The sequence below is a fragment of the Triticum aestivum genome, chromosome 5D (genome assembly GCF_018294505.1).
Source record: "Triticum aestivum cultivar Chinese Spring chromosome 5D, IWGSC CS RefSeq v2.1, whole genome shotgun sequence".
Lineage (NCBI taxonomy): Eukaryota > Viridiplantae > Streptophyta > Magnoliopsida > Poales > Poaceae > Triticum > Triticum aestivum.
The window spans coordinates 215,345,027-215,369,506 of NC_057808.1; the positions used below are offsets into that span (position 1 = coordinate 215,345,027).

The 24,480-nt window shown below is 46.0% G+C and overlaps 1 protein-coding gene across 4 annotated transcripts; it reads left to right on the forward strand.

Annotated features, from left to right (window-relative positions):
• The first annotated feature begins 8,839 nt into the window (after positions 1–8,839).
• LOC123124541 (exocyst complex component EXO70A1) lies at positions 8,840–18,346 on the forward strand. 4 transcript variants are annotated; one of them, XR_006461144.1, is made up of 12 exons: positions 8,840–9,240; positions 9,337–9,432; positions 10,150–10,355; positions 10,520–10,759; positions 11,167–11,305; positions 11,379–11,597; positions 11,858–12,063; positions 12,609–12,809; positions 12,895–12,994; positions 17,100–17,213; positions 17,289–17,435; positions 18,012–18,346. XR_006461144.1 is itself a non-coding variant. In XM_044545132.1 (12 exons), exons 1-12 carry the CDS (start codon positions 9,076–9,078, stop codon positions 18,127–18,129), a joined length of 1,938 nt encoding a protein of 645 aa, XP_044401067.1. In that variant the 5' UTR covers positions 8,840–9,075; the 3' UTR covers positions 18,130–18,346. The 4 variants fall into 4 exon arrangements, 1 of the variants encoding a protein (XP_044401067.1); XM_044545132.1 differs by having other exon boundaries at positions 17,100–17,200; XR_006461145.1 differs by lacking the exon at positions 12,895–12,994 and having other exon boundaries at positions 17,100–17,200; positions 18,012–18,099.
• Positions 18,347–24,480: the final 6,134 nt, after the last annotated feature.

The following is a 24,480-nucleotide window of genomic DNA, read 5'->3' on the forward strand; positions in this document are numbered from 1 at the left end:
GCTGAACGTGTGCTGAACTAGGAGGTGTCGTGCGTTCGGTACTTGATCGGTCGGATCGTGAAGACGTACGACTACATCAACCGTGTTGTGCTAACGCTTCCGCTTTCGGTCTACGAGGGTACGTGGACAACACTCTCCCCTCTCGTTGCTATGCATTACCATGATCTTGCGTGTGCGTAGGAAAATTTTGAAATTACTACGTTCCCCAACAGTGGCATCCGAGCCTGGTTTTATGTGTAGATGTCATATGCACGAGTAGAACACACGTGAGTTGTGGGCGATATAAGTCATACTGCTTACCAGCATGTCATACTTTGGTTCGGCGGTATTGTTGGATGAAGCGGCCCGGACCGACATTACGCGTACGCTTACGCGAGACTGGTTCTACCGACGTGCTTTGCACACAGGTGGCTGCGGGTGTCAGTTTCTCCAACTTTAGTTGAACCGAGTGTGGCTACGCCCGGTCCTTGAGAAGGTTAAAACAGCACCAACTTGACAAACTATCGTTGTGGTTTTGATGTGTAGGTAAGAACGGTTCTTGCTAAGCCCGTAGCAGCCACATAAAATTTGCAACAACAAAGTAGAGGACGTCTAACTTGTTTTTGCAGGGCATGTTGTGATGTGATATGGTCAAGACATGATGCTAAATTTTATTGTATGAGATGATCATGTTTTGTAACCGAGTTATCGGCAACTGGCAGGAGCCATATGGTTGTCGCTTTATTGTATGCAATGCAATCGCCCTGTAATGCTTTACTTTATCACTAAGCGGTAGCGATAGTCGTAGAAGCATAAGATTGGCGAGACGACAACGATGCTACGATGGAGATCAAGGTGTCGCGCCGGTGACGATGGTGATCATGATGGTGCTTCGGAGATGGAGATCACAAGCACAAGATGATGATGGCCATATCATATCACTTATATTGATTGCATGTGATGTTTATCTTTTATGCATCTTATTTGCTTTGATTGATGGTAGCATTATAAGATGATCTCTCACTAAAATTATCAAAGTATAAAGTGTTCTCCCTGAGTATGCACCGTTGCGAAAGTTCTTCGTGCTGAGACACCACGTGATGATCGGGTGTGATAGGCTCTACGTTCAATACAACGGGTGCAAAACAGTTTGCACACGCGGAATACTCAGGTTAAGCTTGACGAGCCTAGCATATACAGATATGGCCTCGGAACACGGAGACCGAAAGGTCGAGCGTGAATCATATAGTAGATATGATCAACATAGTGATGTTCACCGTTGAAACTACTCCATCTCACGTGATGATCGGACATGGTTTAGTTGATATGGATCACGTGATCACTTAGAGGATTAGAGGGATGTCTATCTAAGTGGGAGTTCTTAAGTAATATGATTAATTGAACTTTAAATTTATCATGAACTTAGTCCTGATAGTATTTTGCAAAATATGTTGTAGATCAATAGCTCGCGTTGTTGCTTCCCTTGTTTATTTTGATATGTTCCTAGAGAAAAATTATGTTGAAAGATGTTAGTAGCAATGACGTGGATTGGATCCATGATCTGAGGATTATCCTCATTGCTGCACAGAAGAATTATGTCCATGATGCACCGCTAGGTGACAGACCTATTGCAGGGGCAGATGCAGACGTTATGAACGTTTGGCTAGCTCAATATGATGACTACTTGATAGTTTAGTGCACCATACCTAACAGCTTAGAATCGGGACTTCAAATACGTTTTGAACGTCATGGACCATATGAGATGTTCCAGGAGTTGAAGTTAATATTTCAAGCAAATACCCGAGTTGAGAGATATGAAGTCTCCAACAAGTTCTATAGCTAAAAGATGGAGGAGAATAGCTCAAGTAGTGAGCATGTGCTCAGATTGTCTGGGTACTACAATCGCTTGAATCAAGTGGGAGTTAATCTTCCAGATAAAATAGTGATTGACAGAATTCTCTAGTCACCATCACCAAGTTAGTAGAACTTCGTGATGAACTATAATATGCAAGGGATGACGAAAGTAATTCCCGAGCTCTTCGCGATGCTGAAATCGACGAAGGTAGAAATCAAGAAAAACATCAAGTGTTGATGGTTGACAAGACCACTAGTTTCAAGAAAAGGGCAAAGGGATAGAAGGGGAACTTCAAGAAGAACGGCAAGCAAGTTGCTGCTCAAGTGAAGAAGCCCAAGTCTGGACCTAAGCCTGAGACTAAGTGCTTCTACTGCAAAGGGACTGGTCACTGGAAGCGGAACTGCCCCAAGTATTTGGCGGATAAGAAGGATGGCAAAGTGAACAAAGGTATATTTGATATACATGTTATTGATGTGTACTTTACTAGTGTTTATAGCAACCCCTCAGTATTTGATACTGGTTCAGTTGCTAAGAGTAGTAACTCGAAACGGGAGTTGCAGAATGAACAGAGACTAGTTAAGGGTGAAGTGACGATGTGTGTTGGAAGTAGTTCCAAGATTGATATGATCATCATCGCACACTCCCTATACTTTCGGGATTAGTGTTGAACTAAATAAGTGTTATTTGGTGTTTGCGTTGAGCATGAATATGATTTGATCATGTTTGTTGCAATACGGTTATTCATTTAAAGTTAGAGAATAATTGTTGTTCTGTTTACATGAATAAAACCTTCTATGGTCATACACCCAATGAAAATGGTTTGTTGGATCTCGATCGTAGTGATACACATATTCATAATATTGAAGCCAAAAGATGCAAAGTTAATAATGATAGTGCAACTTATTTGTGGCACTGCCGTTTAGGTCATATTGGTGTAAAGCGCATGAAGAAACTCCATGCTGATGGGATTTTGGAATCACTTGATTATGAATCACTTGATGCTTGCGAACCATGCCTCATGGGCAAGATGACTAAGACTCCGTTCTCCGGAACAATGGAGCGAGCAACTGATTTATTGGAAATAATACATACAGATGTATGCGATCCGATGAGTGTTGAGGCTCCGGCGGGTATCATTATTTTCTGACCTTCACAGATGATTTGAGCAGATATGGGTATATCTACTTAATGAAACAAGTCTGAAACATTTGAAAAGTTCAAAGAATTTCAGAGTGAAGTGGAGAATCATCGTAACAAGAAAATAAAGTTTTCTACGATCTGATCGTGGAGACGAATATTTGAGTTACGAGTTTGGCCTTCATTTAAAACAATGTGGAATAGTTTCACAACTCATGCCACCTGGAACACCACAGCGTAATGGTGTGTCCGAACGTCATAACCGTACTTTATTGGATATAGTGCAATCTATGATGTCTCTTACCGATTTACCACTATCGTTTTGGGGTTATGCATTAGAGACAGCTGCATTCACGTTAAATAGGGCACCGTCTAATCCGTTGAGACGACACCGTATGAACTATGGTTTGGCAAGAAACCTAAGTTGTCGTTTCTTAAAGTTTGGGGTTGCGATGCTTATGTGAAAAAGTTCATCCTGATAAGCTCAAACCCAAATCGGAAAAGTGCGTCTTGATAAGATACCCAAAAGTTACTGTTGGGTACACCTTCTATCACAGATCCGAAGGCAAGATATTCGTTGCTAAGAATGGATCCTTTCTAGAGAAGGAGTTTATCTCGAAAGAAATGAGTGGGAGGAAAGTATAACTTGATAAGGTAATTGTACCTTCTCCCGAATTGGAAAGTAGTTCATCACTGAAATTAGTTCCAGCGATGCTTACACCAATTAGTGAGGAAGTTAATGATGATGATCATGAAGCTTCGGATCAAGTTACTACCGAACCTCGTAGGTCAACCAGAGTACGTTCCGCACCAGAGTGGTACGGTAATCCTATTCTGGAGTTCATGTTACTTGACCATGATGAACCTACGAACTATGAGGAAGCGATGATGAGCCCAGATTCCGCAAAATGGCTTGAGGCCATGAAATCTGAGATGGGATCCATGTATGAGAACAAAGTATGGACTTTGATTGACTTGCCCAATGATCGGCGAGCCATTGAGATTAAATGGATCTTCAAGAGGAAGACAGACGCTGATAGTAGTGTTACTATCTACAAAGCTAGAATTGTCGCAAAAGGTTTTTCGACAAGTTCAAGGTGTTGACTACAATGAGAGTTTCTCACTCGTATCTATGCTTAAGTCTGTCCGAATCATTTTAGCAATTGCCGCATTTTATGAAATCTGGCAAATGGATAAACAAAACTGCATTCCTTAATGGATTTATTAAAGAAGAGTTGTATATGATGCAACCAGAAGGTTTTGTCAATCCTAAAGGTGCTAACAAAATATGCAAGCTCCAGCGATCCATCTATGGACTGGTGCAAGCATCTCGGAGTTGGAATATACGCTTTGATAAGTTGATCAAAGCATATAGTTTTATACAGACTTACGGTGAAGCCTGTATTTACAAGAAAGTGAGTGGGAGCACTACAACATTTCTGATAAGTATATGTGAATGACATATTGTTGATCGGAAATAATGTACAATTATTCTGCAAAGCATAAAGGAGTGTTTGAAAGGAGTTTTTCAAAGAAAGACCTCGGTTAAGCTGCTTACATATTGAGCATCAAGATCTATAGAGATAGATCAAGACGCTTGATAAGTTTTTTCAATGAGTACATACCTTGACAAGATTTTGAAGTAGTTCAAAATGGAACAGTCAAAGAAAGAGTTCTTGACTGTGTTACAAGGTGTGAAATTGAGTAGGACTCAAAACCCGACCACGGCAGGAGATAGAAAAAGAATGAAAGTCATTCCCTATGCCTTAGCCATAGGTTCTATAAAGTATGCCATGCTGTGTACCAGATCTATTGTATACCCTACACTGATTTTGGCAAGGGCGTACAATAGTGATCTAGGAGTAGATCACTAGACAGCAGTCAAAATTATCCTTAGTGGAATAAGGATATGTTTCTCGATTATGGAGGTGACAAAAAGGTTCGTCGTAAAGGGTTACATCGATGCAAGTTTTGACACTGATCCAGATGACTCTAAGTCTCAATCTGGATAGATATTGAAAGTAGGAGCAATTAGCTAGAGTAGCTCCGTAAAGAGCATTGTTGACATGGAAATTTGCAAAATACATACGGATCTGAATGTGGCAGACCCGTTGACTAAACTTCTCTCACAAGCAAAACATGATCACACCTTAGTACTCTTTGGGTGTTAATCACATAGCAATGTGAACTAGATTATTGACTCTAGTAAACCCTTTGGGTGTTGGTCACATGACGATGTGAACTGTGGGTGTTAATCACATGGTGATGTGAACTATTGGTGTTAAATCACATGGTGATGTGAACTAGATTATTGACTCTAGTGCAAGTGGGAGACTGAAGGAAATATGCCCTAGAGTCAATAATAAAGTTATTATTTATTTCCTTATTCTCATGATAAATGTTTATTATTCATGCTAGAATTGTATTAACCGGAAATGTAATACATGTGTGAATACATAGACAAACAGAGTGTCACTAGTATGCCTCTACTTGACTAGCTTGTTGATCAAAGATGGTTATGTTTCCTAGCCATAGACATGAGTTGTCATTTGATTAACGGGATCACATCATTAGGAGAATGATGTGATTGACTTGACCCATTCCGTTAGCTTAGCACTTGATCGTTTAGTATGTTGCTATTGCTTTCTTCATGACTTATACATGTTCCTATGACTATGAGATTATGCAACTCCCGTTTACCGGAGGAACACTTTGTGTGCTACCAAACGTCACAACGTAACTCGGTGATTATAAAGGTGCTCTACAGGTGTCTCCGAAGGTACTTGTTGAGTTGGCGTATTTTGAGATTAGGATTTGTCACTCCGATTGTCGGAGAGGTATCTCTGGGCCCACTCGGTAATGCACATCACTATAAGCCTTGCAAGCATTGCAACTAATGAGTTAGTTGCGGGATGATGTATTACGGAACGAGTAAAGAGACTTGCCGGTAACGAGATTGAACTAGGTATTGAGATACCGACGATCGAATCTCGGGCAAGTAACATACCGATGACAAAGGGAACAACGTATGTTGTTATGCCGTTTGACCGATAAAGATCTTCGTAGAATATGTGGGAGCCAATATGAGCATCCAGGTTCCGCTATTGGTTATTGACCAGAGACGTGTCTCGGTCATGTCTACATAGTTCTCGAACCCGTAGGGTCCGCACGCTTAAAGTTCGATGACAGTTATTATGAGTTTATGAGTTTTGATGTACCGAAGGAGTTCGGAGTCCCGGATGAGATCGGGGACATGACGAGGAGTCTCGAAATGGTCGAGACGTAAAGATCGATATATTGGACGACTATATTCGGACATCGGAAAGGTTCCGAGTGATTCGGGTATTTTTGGGAGTACCGGAGAGTTACGGGAATTCGTATTGGGCCTTAATGGGCCATACGGGAAAGGAGAGAAAGGCCCAAAGGGTGGCCGCACCCCTCCCATGGGCTAGTCCGAATTGGACTAGGGAGGGGGGGCGCCCCCTTCCTTCCTTCTCTCTCCTTCTCCCTTCCCTTCTCCTACTCCAACAAGGAAAGGGAGGAGTCCTACTCCCGGTGGGAGTAGGACTCCCCTTGGCGCGCCCTCCTCCTAGGCCGGCCGCCTCCCCCTTGCTCCTTTATATACGGGGCAGGGGGGCACCCCATAGACACAACAATTGATCTTTGATCTCTTAGCCGTGTGCGGTGCCCCCCTCCACCATAATCCACCTCGATAATATCGTAGCGGTGCTTAGGCCGAAGCCCTGCGTCGGTAGAACATCATCATCGTCACCACGCCGTCGTGCTGACGGAACTCTCCCTCAACACTCGGCTGGATCGGAGTTCGAGGGACGTCATCGAGTTGAACGTGTGCTGAACTCGGAGGTGCCGTGCGTTCGGTACTTGATCCGGTCGGATCGTGAAGACGTACGACTACATCAACCGCGTTGTGCTAACGCTTCCGCTTTCGGTCTACGAGGGTACGTGGACAACACTCTCCCCTCTTGTTGCTATGCATCACCATGATCTTGCGTGTGCGTAGCAAAATTTTGAAATTACTACGTTCCCCAACAGGTGATACTTCCAGACCCATGAAATTGGCCGCGTATGCAGAGTGCGCGGAGAAGTTCCCGTTCAGCTCCCAAGTCCAGGTAGTTCTGTCATCATCCCCTTCCATCTAGTTGTGTGCCTGCCACCCTTTGCCACAAAGCCAGGAATTGTTCCATCTCATTGGCAGAAAGATTTGGTCCGATGTCTCTTGCCCGTTCCTAATTTGTGAGCGCGTCCGCAACCGTCTGTGAGGCTCTCGTCCGCCCTCGAACTCGGCTATGGATGGCAGGAGCCAGCTCGCAAACCCGGTAGCCCGAGAGCCACTGGTCCTCCCAGAAAAGAGCACTTCGGCCATTGCCCACAGTCGTCTGAGAAGCCACGGTGTATAATGCGCGGGAAGCAGCAGGAACGTCGATGCTGAACTCTGCCCATGGCCTCTCTTTGTCCGTTTTCTATAACCATGGCCACCGGGCTTGCAGGTCCTTGTTCAACCAACTCAGGTTAGGGATCCCAAGCCCACCTGCCCACTTGGGTCTGCACACGCTGTCCCATGCCACGACACAGTGCCCTCCTGTCGCCTCCTTCTTTCCACACCAGAGGAACCCGCGGCATATTTTAGTGAGGGCCTTGATAATCTTCACCGGAATATTCATGGCAAGCATGGAGTGGATCGGTATTGCGCAGAGAACCGATAAGATCAGTGTTAGGCGACCACTCTTCGGGAGCATTGCTGCCTTCCAATGCGGCAGGCAATCGGCAAGTTTATCCACTAGGCTTTGGAGCTGCGCTGCTAATTTGTTTGCGTAGAGTGAGCGGCAGCCCCAGGTAGGTGCAAGGGAAAGAGCTGTTCGAGCATCCGAGAATTGAGCAGACTAGCGATACCTCCTCTTGAGAGCAGCGGATGGGGATAGCGGCACTCTTTCTCATGTTGACTGACAGCCCCGAGGCGTGTCCAAACAGGTCCAAAATGGCTCCACAGGTGCGGCTCTCCAGCTCGGTTGGCTTGAAAAACATCATGACATCATCTGCGAACAGCGAGACTGTTTGCTGTAATCCGGTGGTGGAGAGGGGGGAGAGCGCCCCTTGTTGCAGGCAGTACTGGAAGAGGCAGCGTAGGGGCTCCATGCACAGGATAAAGAGCATTGGGGAAAGCGGAGCCCCTTGTCGAAGACCTTGGCAGGGCAGGATTGGCTTGCCGGGAGCACCGTTGATCATCACTCTCGTCGACGAAGTGGCAAGGAGGCCACACATCCATGAGCGCCAGCGGCTCCCAAATCCAAATCTTTCGAGCACCTCAAGCATAAAGGGCCACTTCACTGTATCGAACGCTTTTATCCAGCTTGAGCATGATGGAGGGCTGACGGAGTGCGTGGAGCCACCTAGCCGTGCATTGCACGAACATGAAATTGTCATGTAATGATCTCCCACGTACAAATGCACTCTGATGTTTTCCAACAAGCCTTGGCAGGTCCTTTGCCAGTCTCAAAGCGAGAGCTTTGCCGAAAATCTTGATGGCACTGTGAACTAAGCTCACCGGTCTGAAATCTTTGATGTCAAGAGCTCCTTCTCTATTGCACTGCAAATTGGTGGCGCTTCAGGAGCATGTCTAGCATCATTACGTGCTTCCCATAAATGCCACATAATGACAGTCAGAATAATAGCATATCTGAAGAGCCACCACTGTGTTTCTGAAATAAAAAAGCCCGTTATGATAAACTACGAAAGCAAATCTGGACCGTCTGCTCCCCAGGGTAGACCCGCATGGGCACGCATCTCATAGCACCTCTCCTCCGCGCCGATATGGGTCCACAACACAGACCGGCAGACCAACGCAGCAAACACCGCCTCTTCGTCTCTCGCTGCCCTTCCAGAAGCTTCCGGAAGGATCTCCTCCCACCACCGCCCCTTCCGAACTCGCGACTCCTCGCCGTTCCTCTTCCCCAACCCTCTTCTTTCTCGGCAGCATTCCCGCCTGCTCGGGTCTCCTCGGAGCGCTTTCGCAGCGGGGACAGCGTGGCTGGTTGAAACGCGAACGACTCGTGGTCCTCGGAGGGTTGTTGTCGGGGAGGACTGGGATGGCGGCGGAGCTTCCGGAGACGATGGACGCGCTGGCGCAGCGGGTGAGCGCGCTGCGGGCCTCGCTGCAGAGCAGCCAAGGGAACACGGAGGGCATGGTCGCCATCCTCGGCTCCTTCGACCAGCGCCTCTCCGAGCTCGAGGCCACCATACACCCCATCCAGGTCGTCTCGTGCCCATTTCCGCTTGTTCTCGACGTCTCGTCGAATTTGATTGGAGCCGCGGGAGCGTGCGGCGTCTGATTTTGGGTGGTCGTGCAGGTGAGGGCGCACGCGACCCAGATGGCGCATGAGAACATCGACAAGGCGATCAAGGTCGCCGATGACATCCTCGCCCAGATCGTCATCGTCCGCGAGGTGCGTGAACGTGCTCTCCTCGTCCCCTTCGTTTTTGAATTGAATGCTCTCCATCCTCAACGATGCTGTGGCCTGCGTGCCTGATCGCAGGCAGCTTGTCCGCCTGCTGCTGCTCCGTAGAGGCGTAGAGTGTTTCCGTAGTACGTATTGTTTTGTTTGCCCCCCTTTGGGCTCTCTGTAACACTGTTGCTGTTCCTTGTTAAGTGATGAAACCGATGACCCCCCAGAGGCTATAACTGACTCTCCCATTATATACAAAGGGTGGTGACACCTTTTGGTTTGGTTGGCTGAGGCATTGCATGCATTGGGAGGGGATTGAGAGCGCCAAATTTGTCTTGCTTTGGCATTTGGAGCATGTGCTTAACTGGTTTTGGACTTGGACTTTCATTAATAAGGATTGGTACGTGCAGATTTTACATTTGGAAGTGATTAAAGGCGCGTAGATAATAGATTGGTGGTGAGAGAGCTTCCATGCTGGTGTAGTTGTGAAGTGCATTTGTTCTTGTTTACTAGCAAGGGAATGATTAGCTCCGTTAGTTTTATTCGCAGAGATTGCTCTTTTTAGACAGGTAATCACTGTTAAATTGGTTATAGTTGCAGTCTTGTACCTACGAATTTTGTTCTATTTTCGAGCTATTTTAGACAGGTAATCACTGTTAAATTCGTTTATTACTTTGTTCGGAACTTTTATTTGCATGTTGTCCTTTTGAGCTTTAGGCAGAAGCTACGATATTGAGGGGGCCCCATGTGGATCTGGAGGGCTACCTGAAAGCTGTGGGTCATCTGAAAGACGCTGTTGGTTTTTTCTCCTCGAGGGAGAACTTTACGAGTAAAGAACGATTTCTGAATGATGTAAACGTTCTCTTATCTAAGTCTTCACTGATGGTTGAGGAAGAATTCAAGTGGTTGATGACAACATACAGGTTGATGCATCTACACCCATTTCTGAAATCTTAACTGGCTGGTTCCTTAAATATTGCCAGAGGAACAATTGCTGTATTTCCTGGACCTCTCCTAAGTCTCAACGATAATATATTAGTTCTTCTAATATCATTTTCCATCTGTGCTGTAATATCTCTTCTTTCAGCAAACCTATTGAGGGTGATCTTATATTGGGTTCGCCTCCAAAGCTTCGATGGGCGTCAGATGGCGATGCTGAAGCAGATGGACGAAATTCTGCCCACTCCGAGCATCCATCCAAAGACTTGGAAACTGCCATTTGCGGGACTCCAGCACTGATCCCCTCTAGAATATTACCCCTTCTTCATAGTATAGCTCAGAAATTGGTTCAGGATGGAAACCAGCAGTCATGCTACAAAATTTACAGGTAGGCTTTGAGCTAGGGACTTCACATGAGATGGTTCTCATGATCTCATCATTGCCAACAGACTTTAATCTAATTATGTAAATGCTGCTTGCAGAAAACAAGACGGTCAGTGAATATAGAGAGTACCTGAGTTATGGGAAATACATTAACAATGAAAAAATATGCAGCAATGAGTTATACTTAGTCAGGTTTTGGTCAACTTTCACTATGTTGCTTGAAATTTATTGAGTTAAGAAAATTCCCTACTTAACAGTATAGTTTACATTACTCTGCGATACTTATTGGTAGGAATGTTTTGCTGTATGAATGATCTTCCTTTTTCTTCCCAATTCCAACTTACATCTATTGTTATTTCTGACATTTTAATACTATGCAAAATCAAGCTCAGATTTCTTCTCTTCCTTCAGAGATGCTCGTCGTTCGGCATTAGAACCGAGTCTTCGGAAACTGGGAGTAGAAAAGCTTAGTAAAGATGATGTAGAAAGAATGCAATCGGATGCTTTAGAAGCTAAAATTGGAAAGTGGACCAAGTATTTGCAAATTACAGTGAGGGCCCTTTTTCAAATATGCTTATGCTGTATGTGCTTAGACATCCAACTAACTGTCTATGCTTCAATAGGTGAAACTCCTTGCTGGAGAACGAAAAATTTGTGATGAGGTTTTTGAAGGTATCAGTTTCAACAAGGATCAGTGTTTCACTGAACTGGCAAGAACTGGAGTTGCTGTTGCTAAAACTCTTCTCAGCTTTGGAGATGCTGTTGCTAAAAGTAAAAGGTCTTCTGAAAAGTTGTTTGTACTGCTGGATATGTATGAAGTAATGCATGAAGTTAGATCCGAGGTATGCTAAAAGCAGTGTGTTCCTGCAACACCGACATGGTATATATGTAGTATGCCACATATTTTGATCAGTTATAGTAGTTATTGGCCATATATACGCAACATTTCTAGCTGCTCACAATTAGCAAATGATGTTTTGCTTGGTTCTTCTAGCAGTGTTAGTGTTTGCAGTTGTTATCTCTGCGGCTATGCTGTCAACTGTGACCATTATGATATTGGCGAAACAGTAACGCCTGCCTTCGTTTGAATCTCATTTACCAGGTTGAAGTTATTTTTCAAGACAGTTTTTGCTCGGAGATGCGTGAGGCTGCATTGGGCTTGATGAAGCTCTTGGCACAGACTGCCCACGAAATGTTTGTTGATTTTGAGGAATTAGTTGAGAAGGATACTTCGAAGACTAACGTCCATGACGGAACTGTCCATCCTTTGACTATCCGTGTGATCAATCATGTTAAATTCCTTTTTGAGTAAGCATCACCCATTTCGCCTAGCTATTAAACTCTTGGACACACAGAGATTTATTTGACTTAGATGTTAACTAATATAGGGTCAATCAGAATGGAATTTTTACTATTTAACTTTTGATATGTATGGTCTCTCTTGTGTGTATTAGTTGCGTTAGCCATGTGTTGTCCTGAATTCACATTTTGTTCCACCAAGCCAACACTGATTAACTGTACTTAATGTATAATACCAATCAATGGCTGGTGGATCCAGAAGTTTGAAAAATTTGTTGGTCCACACATTTATATATTTACTCAAGTTCTTAGTGTCTTCATTTATTCCACATAGCTTAGGAGCTTGTCATATACATCAATGTTTACCATTTCTTGTTTCCGTGTCTAGGCACCACATGTATTTATTTCCTTAATAAACTTAGGTGATATGTTGTTCAACTATAATTACAGGGAGTATTATATTATTTTTATTGAAGTGATTTTTAGTTTCTCAGTTTTTTTGGCCATCATTTTTGAAATGGCATGCTAACTGATATGTGCGCTGATATTGACAGTTATCAGTCAACACTGAAGCTACTATTTCAAGAATTTGAAACTGGAAGTGATACTGAATCCCAACTTGCAGTTGTTTTGACAAAGATAATGCAAGCTCTTCAGAACAACTTAGATGGGAAATCTAACCAGTACAAGGATCCTGCGCTGATGAGCATATTTCTTGCGAACAACATTCACTACATGGTTAGTTCTGTTCGCAGGTATGCTATGTTCTGTGTTTCAGGTCTACACTATCTTGTCCAGACAGTGTACCTAGCAAATAATTTCTTTTTGTCTCATCACAAGATCAGAAGCCAAGCATATACTTGGTGATGACTGGATTCAGATACATCGTAGGATTGTACAGCAACATGCCAAACAATACAAAATGGTTGCATGGGGAAAGGTTAGTGCTTCAGATCTGGAGACCGTCTCCATCCATCAACCGTCCTCTGCTCCTCTCCCCGTCGCCTAGTCTTGCTGCGGTGGTGGGGTTGGTCATCGTTTTGGTCGTCCTGGCTATGGCTTATCATGGTGTCTCGCTTCCTCGGTCGTCCTCAAGATCCGGGTTTTCCCCGTCGGTTCAGCTCCGACCGGCGTGAGGTCTTCCTGGTCGTTTTGATATGTGGCTTGTGTGGTCGTGGCTTGGGATGCTCCCCTCGGTGGCAGAATTTCGTGTTTTGACCCTTTTGACAAAGAAATTGAGGATCTGACCCCAGTTCGAAAAAAATTCGGGATTTGACCCTTTTGCTACCGCCAGGGTCTCTGGCGGTAGGGTTAGACAGCCTACTGCCTGGGGCCCTGGCGGTAGGGTGCGACGGAGGGGGACGGCGGCCGTTTGCCTGTGCTGACGTGGATAAGTACCCTACCGCCAGGGGTCCTGGCGGTAGGCTGTCTAACCCTACCGCCAGAGACCCTGGCGGTAGGGTGTGGCTGGGTTTTGCCGTATAAACCTTCTGTAACGAAATATGCAAGGGCCCTGGCGGTAGGTTCACCCTACCGCCATCGGGGCTGGCGGTAGGTTGTCTGACCCTACCGCCATTGGGGCTGGCGGTAGGGTCCTCTGTTTTGTTGTTTCAAGTTCATTTGGTTGCTTCTTTTCAAATTCAATATGACAGCAATATCACAACAAGTTTCACAAATATGACAGCACCATCACAGATTTTAAACAATTAAACTTGGGCATCACATACACATAGTAGCAAACACATAGTAGCAAACGGAGTTCAACTAATTAGTAAACGGAGTTTCACAAATAGCAAATACATAGATCCACAAATAGCCACGCAATGAAATCATGTGCATAGAGAACAAAGCGCTCACAGGTGGAGCGCGTGGCCGCCGGTATCGGTGGGCTGGCCCGGTGGGGTATGCTGATACACCCCAAACTATGTGGCCACGCGGTGTGGCAAGTGCCACTCGACGGTGTACACACAGATCATGGGCATGATGCGCCGCCAGAGACCACGGTCCGCATCGCACATCACGTTCAGATCAAAGTCCCACTCTCGGTCATACGGACACCAGTTTACCTATTACATATACGTTGGTAAGTTCCCACTCTCGGTCAAAAGTGGAATCAAAGAGAAAGGTGTTGAGCGAGTTCATATACCTGTGTATGTGTCAGAGCGTCCAACTCGTTGGTGTAGGTCTTGTACGAAGTCTTGTTTAGGCCCGTGTAGAGTGACAACGTCCCACTCGTAAGCTACGGTGGGGTGTCGAGTCTCGTCGCCGTCTTTGCCGCTCCCACATCCAAATGGAGAAGGCCCAGACAAAGCCACCCATATTGGACTTGTCTCCCGTCCTCTGCGTTGCGTCGTCAAGCTGCAAAACATCAAATGAGGATCAGATATAACAAAATGTCATGGACACACTTTCGTAGGTAGGTAGGCTATTAGATACTCTCTTACCGAACGGTATAGGTAGGCGAGAGATGCGGTCCCCCAACTGTACCCTGCCTCCCAGTCCGCTAGGAAGAAGAGATACGACTAGTTGGCAGAGTTTCCGGAGCTGTCTGGAAACACAACCTCCGTGAGAATGTACCACAGGTAGGCCCTCGCGTACCACTCCACAGTCGTCTCGTCAGCGCCTTCGGGGCATTTCTGCCGGTGCTCCGAGAGCCAGATCAACGGCACACCGGATGTACGGTTACCCTTAGCAGCGGGGCAGTCGCCGATGAGGGTGACAACCCTCTACTGCCAGTTGGTCCTCTCCACTCGCCCGGTGAGTGCATGACCCTCGATCGGCATGGCAGTAATCATCGCCCAATCCTCGAGGGTCACCGTCATCTCCCCGCATGGCAGATAGAAAGAATGGGTCTTCGGTCGCCACCGGTCAATCAACGCTGTCAGAGCTGCGTGGACAAGCGTCGGCGGCTGACGCTTGAACTGCAACACAAAACCCAACAGACGGGCTTTCTTGAAGAACGGCGCGTAGCGCTCGTCGTAGTCCATATGCCCATGAACCCTGTGACCCCTCATGCGCAGTGGCTGGAGCATCTGTCAAAAAGTGAACGCCAAAAGTTAGGAAATTATTTTCATCAATCCGAAAACTTTCAATATTTCATTCATATCACTTACCTCTCCGTTCTCTATGAAACGGGCATGATGACCCTTGTCGAATGCCCAATCCAGCATGGAGTACCGTGGGCCGATGTTGTCCGCAAGAGGTGGCCGCCTTAATAGAATTTCATAAACAAAAGCATCATAAGCATAAGCATACATAAACAAACAATGAAATCAAATCATATCAAAATCATATCAACATGCATCATATCAAAATAAAATCTTAAGCATATTCGTCCAACAACATCTACTACACATGATGGATCAAATCATATCAACATGCATCATATAAAAAAAAATCCTCCAACATACATCATATCATCATATTTAAAAAAAATCCAAACAACATCTTCATATCATCATATCAACATGCATCATAAAACTAGGGTTCATCTTCACACTACATCATATCATCATATCAACATGCATCATCAAACTAGGGTTCATCCTCATATCAACATTACATCATAATTTTTTTAACAAAAAAAATTATGAACTAGGGTTCATCTTCACACTAACATATGAACTATTGATTAGAGTTCATATTCAATACCACTAGTTACTAAAGAACTAAGAACTAGAAATACAATCAAACTAAAACAATCTTAGGTGCAAAAAAAATCCAATCTAAGTTCAAAAATATGAGGGATTTCAAGCAAATAATGCGTCGAATCGGGAGCAAGTTTGCAAAAACTAATTGGAGGGATTGGAGGAGCTTACGTTTCTCTCTTCGGGGCCATCTCGATCCGCAAAAACGGTGATGAATCGGTGAAGATCCGAGGGGGAGAGTGGAGGAGATGAGAGAGGGAGAGAGGGGCGACTTGGGGGAGAAAGAAAGGAGAAACTGCCGACGGGGGGAGGAGGAGGGGTGGGGAGATGGAAAGTGGCGCGGGGTCTCGTGCGAAATAACTGCCCGGACCCTACCGCTAGGGGTCCTGGCGGTAGGGTTAGACAGGTTACCGCCAGGTCCCCTGGCGGTAGGGTGCGACGGAGGGGAACGGCGGCCGTCACTGCGTGCTGACGTGGATAAGTACCCTACTGCCAGCGGCCCTGGCGGTAGGCTGTCTAACCCTACCGCCAGGACCCTTGGCGGTAAGAAAAAGGGTCGAATCCCGAATTTTTTCAGACCTGGGTCAGATCCTGAATTTCTTTGTCAAAAGGGTCAAAACACGAAATTTTGTCCCCCTCGGTTGGTGCTTGTCCCCTCGTGGCCTTTTCCCTTTGCGGCCCGGGTGACGGCCGGTCTGACGGTGTCGTGCTAGTCTCGTGCATGTGGTGCATCTAAAGCCTGTGGTTTGGTCCCAAAAAAAGCCTGTGGTGGTTTCGTCTGTTCGGTGCTTGTGCTTCAATTGATTTCGTCGTTGTCGTCATGGTAGTCGAGCTTGGTCGTGTTGTAGCTTGCTAGTGTTCAGGCTCTTGTGGCGGATGTTCCTTTGCTTTCTTGCCTTGTTATGTATTGCTGTTCTAGATTAGTTGGGATTTGTTTTGGTCATCTTCGGGTCGTGGATTGCCAAGTCTCCTTAGTCATTTTAGTTTGGTCGTGTCGCTTCTGCGGGGTCATGCCTTTCTTTGGCGTTGTACCAACTTCTTCCTTAATGAATATACATGCAGCTCTACTGCATTGCTCGAAAAATTTCTTAACTGTTTTGCTTTTATATTTTACTGCTCGATGTTCGGATTAATGTTATTTTGCCCTGACAATGATGCTATATTTTGTCGTTGGGCACAATATTTATTTTGTAAAGTTAGAACATGTTAGAATTTTTGATGAACCGTAAAACATATTGGCTTTTTCAATACAGTACTGCTCCCATTGATTTGCAAAGGTTCACTACCTTATCCTGTTGATTAGATAGTTCCCAAATTATTTTTCCTATTATATTCACATAAATGGAAATAATGAATAGGGAGGTGATTGATTCCGTTTACTCTGATTTGGTTATTTAGGCTGTTCAGACGCTCTCCATTCAAGTTGCCAGCAGCAGTGGTACATCAGCATCGTCTGATCTTAGCAGCAGTGGAGTTTCAAGAGCTATGATCAAAGAAAGGTCAACTGCCATGGTAGCTTGTTGTGTTAATTTTTGAAGAAACAAACTAGTAGCGGAGTTACAAAACTGTATGTTCTTTCCTTGCCAGGTTGAAGTCTTTCAATATGCAATTTGAAGAGCTTCGTGCAAAGCAATCTCTATGGACCATACCTGATCAAGAACTGAGAGAAACTCTGAGGCTTTCTATAGCTGAAGTTCTCTTGCCAGCCTATATGTCCTTCGTTAAACGTTTTGGGTATGTTAACCAACTTTTTCTTGATCTTGTTAGGCACTCCATATTATTATTCATTCAGTTTAATGGATATAAATGATAATCAAATCCTATCATAGTTGTGTTAAGTAGGAAAGAGAGGTGCGAGGATATTGTATGTTATGTTCCTGCATGTCGGAGCTGATCATGCATGATTGTAAAAACTATTTTTTTCTATCATATTAGTGTGGTTTTAAGAAAACAAAGAAAGAAACCCTAGCATAATTGTGTTTGACTTTGACCCCAGAACCTTAGCCCTGTATATGATACTTTGTTAGTTTTTTTTTTCGAAACGGAGGCAAAAGTTTTGCCCCATCCATTCATTAAGAATAATAAGAGAGTTGAGGTTTTCTTGGTTTTACAATGTCTCTAGCCCATCCATTTTCCCATCTGCTACACTAAGTTTTGAATAACTCACAAATGATTGAAATGGCAGCCCAATCATCGTTGGCTCCCAGTCATTTCTCCCCTTCTATTTTGCGCATCATTGTCATTGCAATTCTTCATGCTGGTTCTGGTTTTATATAACCATACGTCCATACTATTGTTCTTAACTTTCAGGAATCTTGTTGAAAATGAAAAGAAGCCTCGTAAATACTTGAAATACCAGCCAGATGAATTGGACCAGTTGCTGGGTCAGTTCTTTGAAGGACAACAATCTGTTGAACAGAAGAAGTAAGCACCGGGAGGCAGTAAAAAGGGAATCCTGCTAATAGTTCTTGTAGCAAACTCTGTAAAGATCTCTACAGATCGAAGCAACTAAACATTTTTTTACCAAAGACAGCAAGATGCTGTTTTCATACACGAAGGAAGGATAAAAACATCCCAGAGAGGAGAATACAAAATTTTTGTGTACGGGCTGAACAGAATTTACCGGCTATATATAGAGAGAGAAGAGAGCTAAAAGACAGAGGATGGCTGCGTTATTGCGCGCCGGTCCATTGGGCTCCCTTGAAACCAGCCCATCCAGTCAGTCAGCAACTAAACTCGTCAGTCGTATATTGGAGAGCAACTAAATTTAGCTACTAATCAGGCGCTTGATCGGCAATAAAATAGTAGTGTATTCCTAGTGCCTGGGTTAACGGTCCCTTGTTCCAATGCCAAGAGCCATGCACGAGCGCCACATAATCAAAATAGAACAGGAAGCTGGGCTAGCGCCCCACGACTAGGCACCGATGCCAGCCGAATTTCCAGATTAGGACGTGAACTGAGCAAAACGGCTCAGGAATCTTCAAAAAATGATTTTTGCATCTTCAGAAAAATACCAACTTCAACAGAAGATGTATATTGGAGATGTAAAACAACAACTCCAATATAAGATGCAAATGGAGATGTAAGGGCATCTTCAACGGCAACCCCTAAAAAACCTCTCGCATCTGTTTGCGGACCGGAGGACCAGTCGGCGGACATGGATGCGGGAGGCAGCCATCCAACGCTAGCTGCATACATTTCAAAATATTTTTCAACAAACCGGATGAAGTTCATGCAAACACGGATGAATTTTGTGCAAACATGACGGATTTCATACAAACACGACGGATTTAACTACATTTCGAACATTTAGAACAAAAAACAATACCCGCCCTAAACCTATCCTACGGCGGCGGTGCCCAGCGTCCAAGCCCGTGTCGTTCTCCTTCCGCCGTCTCCATGAGTACTGGCGATAAGACCGATGAAGTGAAGGTGTGATCTCCGGCAAGGAAGAGTAGAATACGGGAGACGAACCAGGCCCCGCCGCCTCCTGTGGCCTACTCATCCTCGAAGGAGTCCGTGCCTTGTCCGTCGCCGGTGGACGTGAGGTCCACGAGGGAAGTGGTGGCGACTTGGCTGTCGCCGTCCACCTGGCCGGCTGATGGTTTGTCGGTGGCGCGTAGGAGGCGCAACTGGCTATGTCCTCCGCGATCGCCTGCAGCTGCGCCGCCGCGGTTGCCGCTTCCTGCTGAGGGGCAGCTTGAGCGCGGACGGCATCCTAGATGGCACGCTGATCCATGGTGAAATCTGGATTCGTCACGGCCACGGCCACCACGGCTTCGCTCAGGCGCTTGCCGTAGATCTGGCCCTCCGCCACTCGGTGCTGCTCCAGGAGGAACAGGTTGTATCGCAGTTCCTCCTGCGCTTGCTGGAACACCGATAAAGGCGTCGATGCAGGATGCAACTCTGCCATGGCGGCGTTGAACTATGCCTGCACCAGCTTCATGGTGAAGCCGATACACAGGAGGCGTGGGAGACGGGGCGGAGTCGTTGGAGCCCATCTCCATCGTGGTGGAGTCCTCGTCGTCGGAGACCTCGGGCGAGCTGGTCGGCAAGCCGGCCTCGATCCACTGGCACGGCGGCTATGCCAGGCGGCTGCAAGGGCGGCCACCGCGTGCTTCATCTTCAGCGACACTGTCCGGCAGTGCTTTCCCGCTGGCAGTCATGGCGGATGTAGTGCAAGGGAGGAGGATGTGGAGGGCCTGGTGTTGTGGTGTGGAGTTAGCCGGGCGTGGCCACCTTTATATAGCGGATTCTGGTGAGGCCAAGCGTCCGGGTGCGTCAATGCATGGCGTCGGAGTGGGTTTCTCGGCCAGCGAGCTTGCTAAATGGTGGCAGACAGACGGACAACGGCATTGAACGGTCGCGGTAGATATCTGTCTTGTCCCGTCCAGTCACGCGTCTCCGGCATTGAACAGGCGCGAACACCGTAGACGCGTCACGGGCGGCGCTCTCGGCTGACGCGTCGCTTCAATGGCGGAGGCAGTGAGAGGTCGTGTCCACCTTGAGCCATCTTCAATGTTGAGCGACGTGCTCTACAGCGGCATGAATGCGGGCAGCTGGCGCCGGGCGAAAGCGTGCGAGGAAGGGGGAGGGGTTTTTGGTGGGCCAGGGCGGTCAGAAAACAGGCTTGGGATCGGTCCGAATTCCCGCAAACCTCCCCCACGTTTGTCTCCGGTTTGTAGGAGAAATCGCGTCCGGACCGCTCGGCGGACCGATACAGAGGTCAGTGTTGGATGACTTCCGTGGTCCGGACGGTTGCGGGAGGTTTACGGGTCCGCCTTGGAGATGCCCTAAAACTATACTTCAACTACTACTTCATTTGAAACCTATACTTCAAACATAGCAAATTCAACTACTACTTCATTTCAAACATAATAATTAAACATAGCAAACTCAACTAGTACTAGTTCAAGGTAGTACATTCATCAACTTACTACTACTAGTTCGAACTACTACTTGAACTACACCGAAGATAAAACTACTCCTCATCATTGGAGCTCTCGAACTGCTCCCAGAACTCATCCTTGTCCGGGTCATCGCACCCCTCCTCCTCCTCCTCTGAGTCGCCCCAGTCCTCCTCCGAGGACTTGACGGGGATCACTGTCGAGGGGCCAGCCTCATCCTCCTCCTTCTGCTTCTTCCGCTCGGCGTTGCGGTTCCAGAAGAAATCCTGCTTGACCTGCACATAATCCGGATGCTCACACGCGAACCTCGCCATCGCCGCCTCATCGCTATCGCCGAGACTAACGACAATGGCGAGCCTCTCTTTCGTCTTCTTCGTCGCGATCTCCTCCATGTGAATCCCCCGGGCACGAGAAACTCTGCATCCGCCTGGGTCTCGATCTCCAAGAAGTTGAGGTCCGTCCTCGGCCTCCCAGCACGCCACATCGTAGGCACATGCGGCCTCATGGATGGTGGGGCAGGTGTCGAGCCAAAAGCGACGGTTGACGTCGGTGAACTCCACCCTGAAGTTGCCTGAGAGCTTCACCCTCATGTTGAAGAACCCTGTCTTGCTCTTCGAGGTCTTCCTCGGCGGCATGGCAAATACAGGGCGGGGCGGTGCGTCAACTAGACTGGGTGGGGTGGTGCGGTGACGGGACGGGGCAGGGCATTGCGGTGACGGAGCGGGGCGGTGCGGCGGCAGGGCGGGGCGTTGCGGCGACGGGGCGATGCCGGGGAGGTTGAGGCGACGGCGGAGGCTGCAGCGATGGCGGAGACCGGCGTGTAGCGATGAATCGAGCGGCGGGCGGTGGCCGAATCGTGGAGCGGCGACGGGTGGAAAATCACTCGATTCGCGGAGGGGGACGACGGGCGGCAAGCGAATCGCGGCAAGATTGGCGGCGGGGGTGGAGAAGATGGTGGATCTGCCACGGAGCGGTGATACGTCCATTTTGCATCATGTTTCCTTACTGTTATTTATAATGTTTCTATCCATAATAATGCTTTTTCGAGTATTTCTAATGCCTTTTCTCTCATAATATGCAAGGTATACACAAAGAGGGAGAATTCTGGCAGCTGGAAATCTGGACCTGGAAAAGCTACGTCAGGCCACCTATTCCGCACAACTCCAAACAAGCTGAAACTTCACGGAGATTTTTTACGGAATATTTGAGGAATGTTGGAGCAAATAACTACCAGAGGGGGCCCACTGATACGTCCATCTTGCATCATGCTTTTATATTGATATTTATTGCATTATGGGCTGTTATTACACGTTATGTCACAATACTTATGCCAATTCTCTCCTATTTTACAAGGTTTACATGAAGAGGGAGAATGCCGGCAGCTGGAATTCTGGGCTGGAAAAGGAGCAAATATTAGAGACCTATTATGCACAACTCCAAAAGTCCTGAAACTCCACGGAAGTTTTTTTGGAAATAATAAAAAATACTGAGCGAAGAAAATACCAGAGGGGGCCCACACCCTGGCCACGAGGGTGGGGGGCGCGCCCTACCCCCCTGGGCGCGCCCCTACCTCGTGGGCCCCCTGGTGGCCTTCCGGTGCCCATCTTCTGCTATATGAAGTCTTTCGTCCGAGGAAAAAATCATAAGCAAGCTTTCGGGAAGAAACTCCGCCGCCACGAGGCGGAACCTTGGCGGAACCAATCTAGGGCTCGGGCAGAGCTGTTCTGCCGGGGAAACTTCCCTCCGGGAGGGGGAAATCATCGCCATCGTCATCACCAACGCTCCTCTCATCGGGAGGGATCCAATCTTCATCAACATCTTCACCAGCACCATCTCCTCTAAAACCCTAGTTCATCTCTTGTATCCAATCTTTGTCCCAAAGCCTCAGATTGGTACGTGTGGGTTGCTAGTAGTGTTGAATACTCCTTGTAGTTGATGCTAGTTGGTTTATTTGATGGAAGAGAATATGTTCAGATCCATTATGCATATTAATACCCCTCTGATTATGAACATGAATATGATTTGTGAGTAGTTACGTTTGTTCCTGAGGACATGGGAGAAGTCTTGCTATTAGTAGTCATGAGAATTTGGTATTCGTTCGATATTCTGATGAGATGTATGTTGTCTCTCCTCTAGTGGTGTTATGTGAACGTCGACTACATGACACTTCACCATTGTTTGGGCCTAGAGGAAGGCATTGGGAAGTAATAAGTAGATGATGGGTTACTAGAGTGACAGAAGCTTAAACCCTAGTTTATGCGTTGCTTCGTAAGGGGCTGATTTGGATCCATATGTTTCATGCTATGGTTAGGTTTACCTTAATACTTCTTTTGTAGTTGCAGATGCTTGCAATAGGAGTTAATCATAAGTGGGATGCTTGTCCAACTAAGGACAACACCCGAGCACCGGTCCACCCACATATCAAATTATCAAAGTACCGAACGCGAATCATATGAACGTGATGAAAACTAGCTTGACGATAATTCCCATGTGTCCTCGGGAGAGTTTTCCTTCATATAAGAAACTGTCCAGGCTTGTCCTTTGCTACAAAAAGGACTGGGCCATCTTTCTGCACTTTATTTACACTTGTTACTTGTTACCCGTTACAAATTACCTTATCACAAAACTATCTGTTACCGATAATTTCAGTGCTTGCAGAGAATACCTTGCTGAAAACCGCTTATCATTTCCTTTTGCTCCTCGTTGGGTTCGACACTCTTACTTATCGAAAGGACTACGATAGATCCCTATACTTGTAGGTCATCAAGACTCTTTTCTGGCGTCGTTGCCGGGGAGTGAAGCGCCTTTGGTAGGTGGAATTTGGTAAGGAAAAATTTATATAGTGTGCTGAAATTTACTGTCAGTTGTTACTATGGAAAGTAATCCTTTGAAGGGCTTGTTCGGGGTATCCTCACCCCGACCGGTAGAGCAAATAGTTGCTCCTCAACCTACTGAACCTATTGAAAACGGGTATGATAGAGAAACTGCTAGCTAATCCTTTTGCAGGAGATGGAACATTGCATCCCGATTTACACTTAATCTATGTGGATGAAGTTTGTGGATTATTTAAGCTTGCAGGTATGCCCGGTGATGTTATCAAAAAGAAGGTATTCCCTTTATCTTTGAAGGTAGATGCATTGACATGGTATAGGCTATGTGACGATATGGGATCAAGGGACTACAAGCGATTGAAATTGGAATTTCATCAGAAGTTTTATCCTATGCATCTTGTTCATCGTGATCGTAATTATATATATAATTTCTGGCCTCGCGAAGGAGAAAGCATCTCTCAAGCTTGGGGGAGGCTTAAGTCAATGTTACATTCATGCCCCAATCATGAGCTCTCAAGAGAAATGACTATTCAAAATTATTATGCTCGGCTTTCTGACAACAATCGCTCCATGCTCGATACTTCTTGTACTGGCTCTTTTATGATGAAGACTATTGAGTTCAAATGGGATTTATTGGAAAGGATTAAACACAACTCTGAAGATTGTGATCTCGACGAAGGTAAGGAGTCAGGTATAACACCTAAGTTTGATTGTGTTAAATCTTTTATGGATACCGATGTTTTCCGTAAATTTAGCACTAAATATGGACTTGACTCTGAGATAGTAGCTTCTTTTTGTGAATCTTTTGCTGCTCATGTTGATCTCCCTAAGGAGAAGTGGTTTAAATATCATCCTCCCATAGAAGTAAAAGTAGTTGAACCTATTAAAGTTGAAGAAAAGACTATCACTTATAATGATCCTATCGTTCCTACTGCTTATGTTGAGAAACCACCTTTCCCTATTAGAATAAAGGATCATGCTAAAGCTTCAACTGTGGTTCGTAAGAGTAATACTAGAACTTATACACCTCCTGAGCAAATT

Bases quoted from the DNA above. Each gene is read 5' to 3' on its own strand.
- LOC123124541 (XM_044545132.1), top strand. From the start codon at position 9,076: ATGGCGGCGGAGCTTCCGGAGACGATGGACGCGCTGGCGCAGCGGGTG. The intron at 11,598-11,857 runs GTATGCTAAAAG...CTCATTTACCAG, and splicing joins TGCATGAAGTTAGATCCGAG to GTTGAAGTTATTTTTCAAGA. The intron at 12,995-17,099 runs GTTAGTGCTTCA...TTGGTTATTTAG, and splicing joins AAATGGTTGCATGGGGAAAG to GCTGTTCAGACGCTCTCCAT.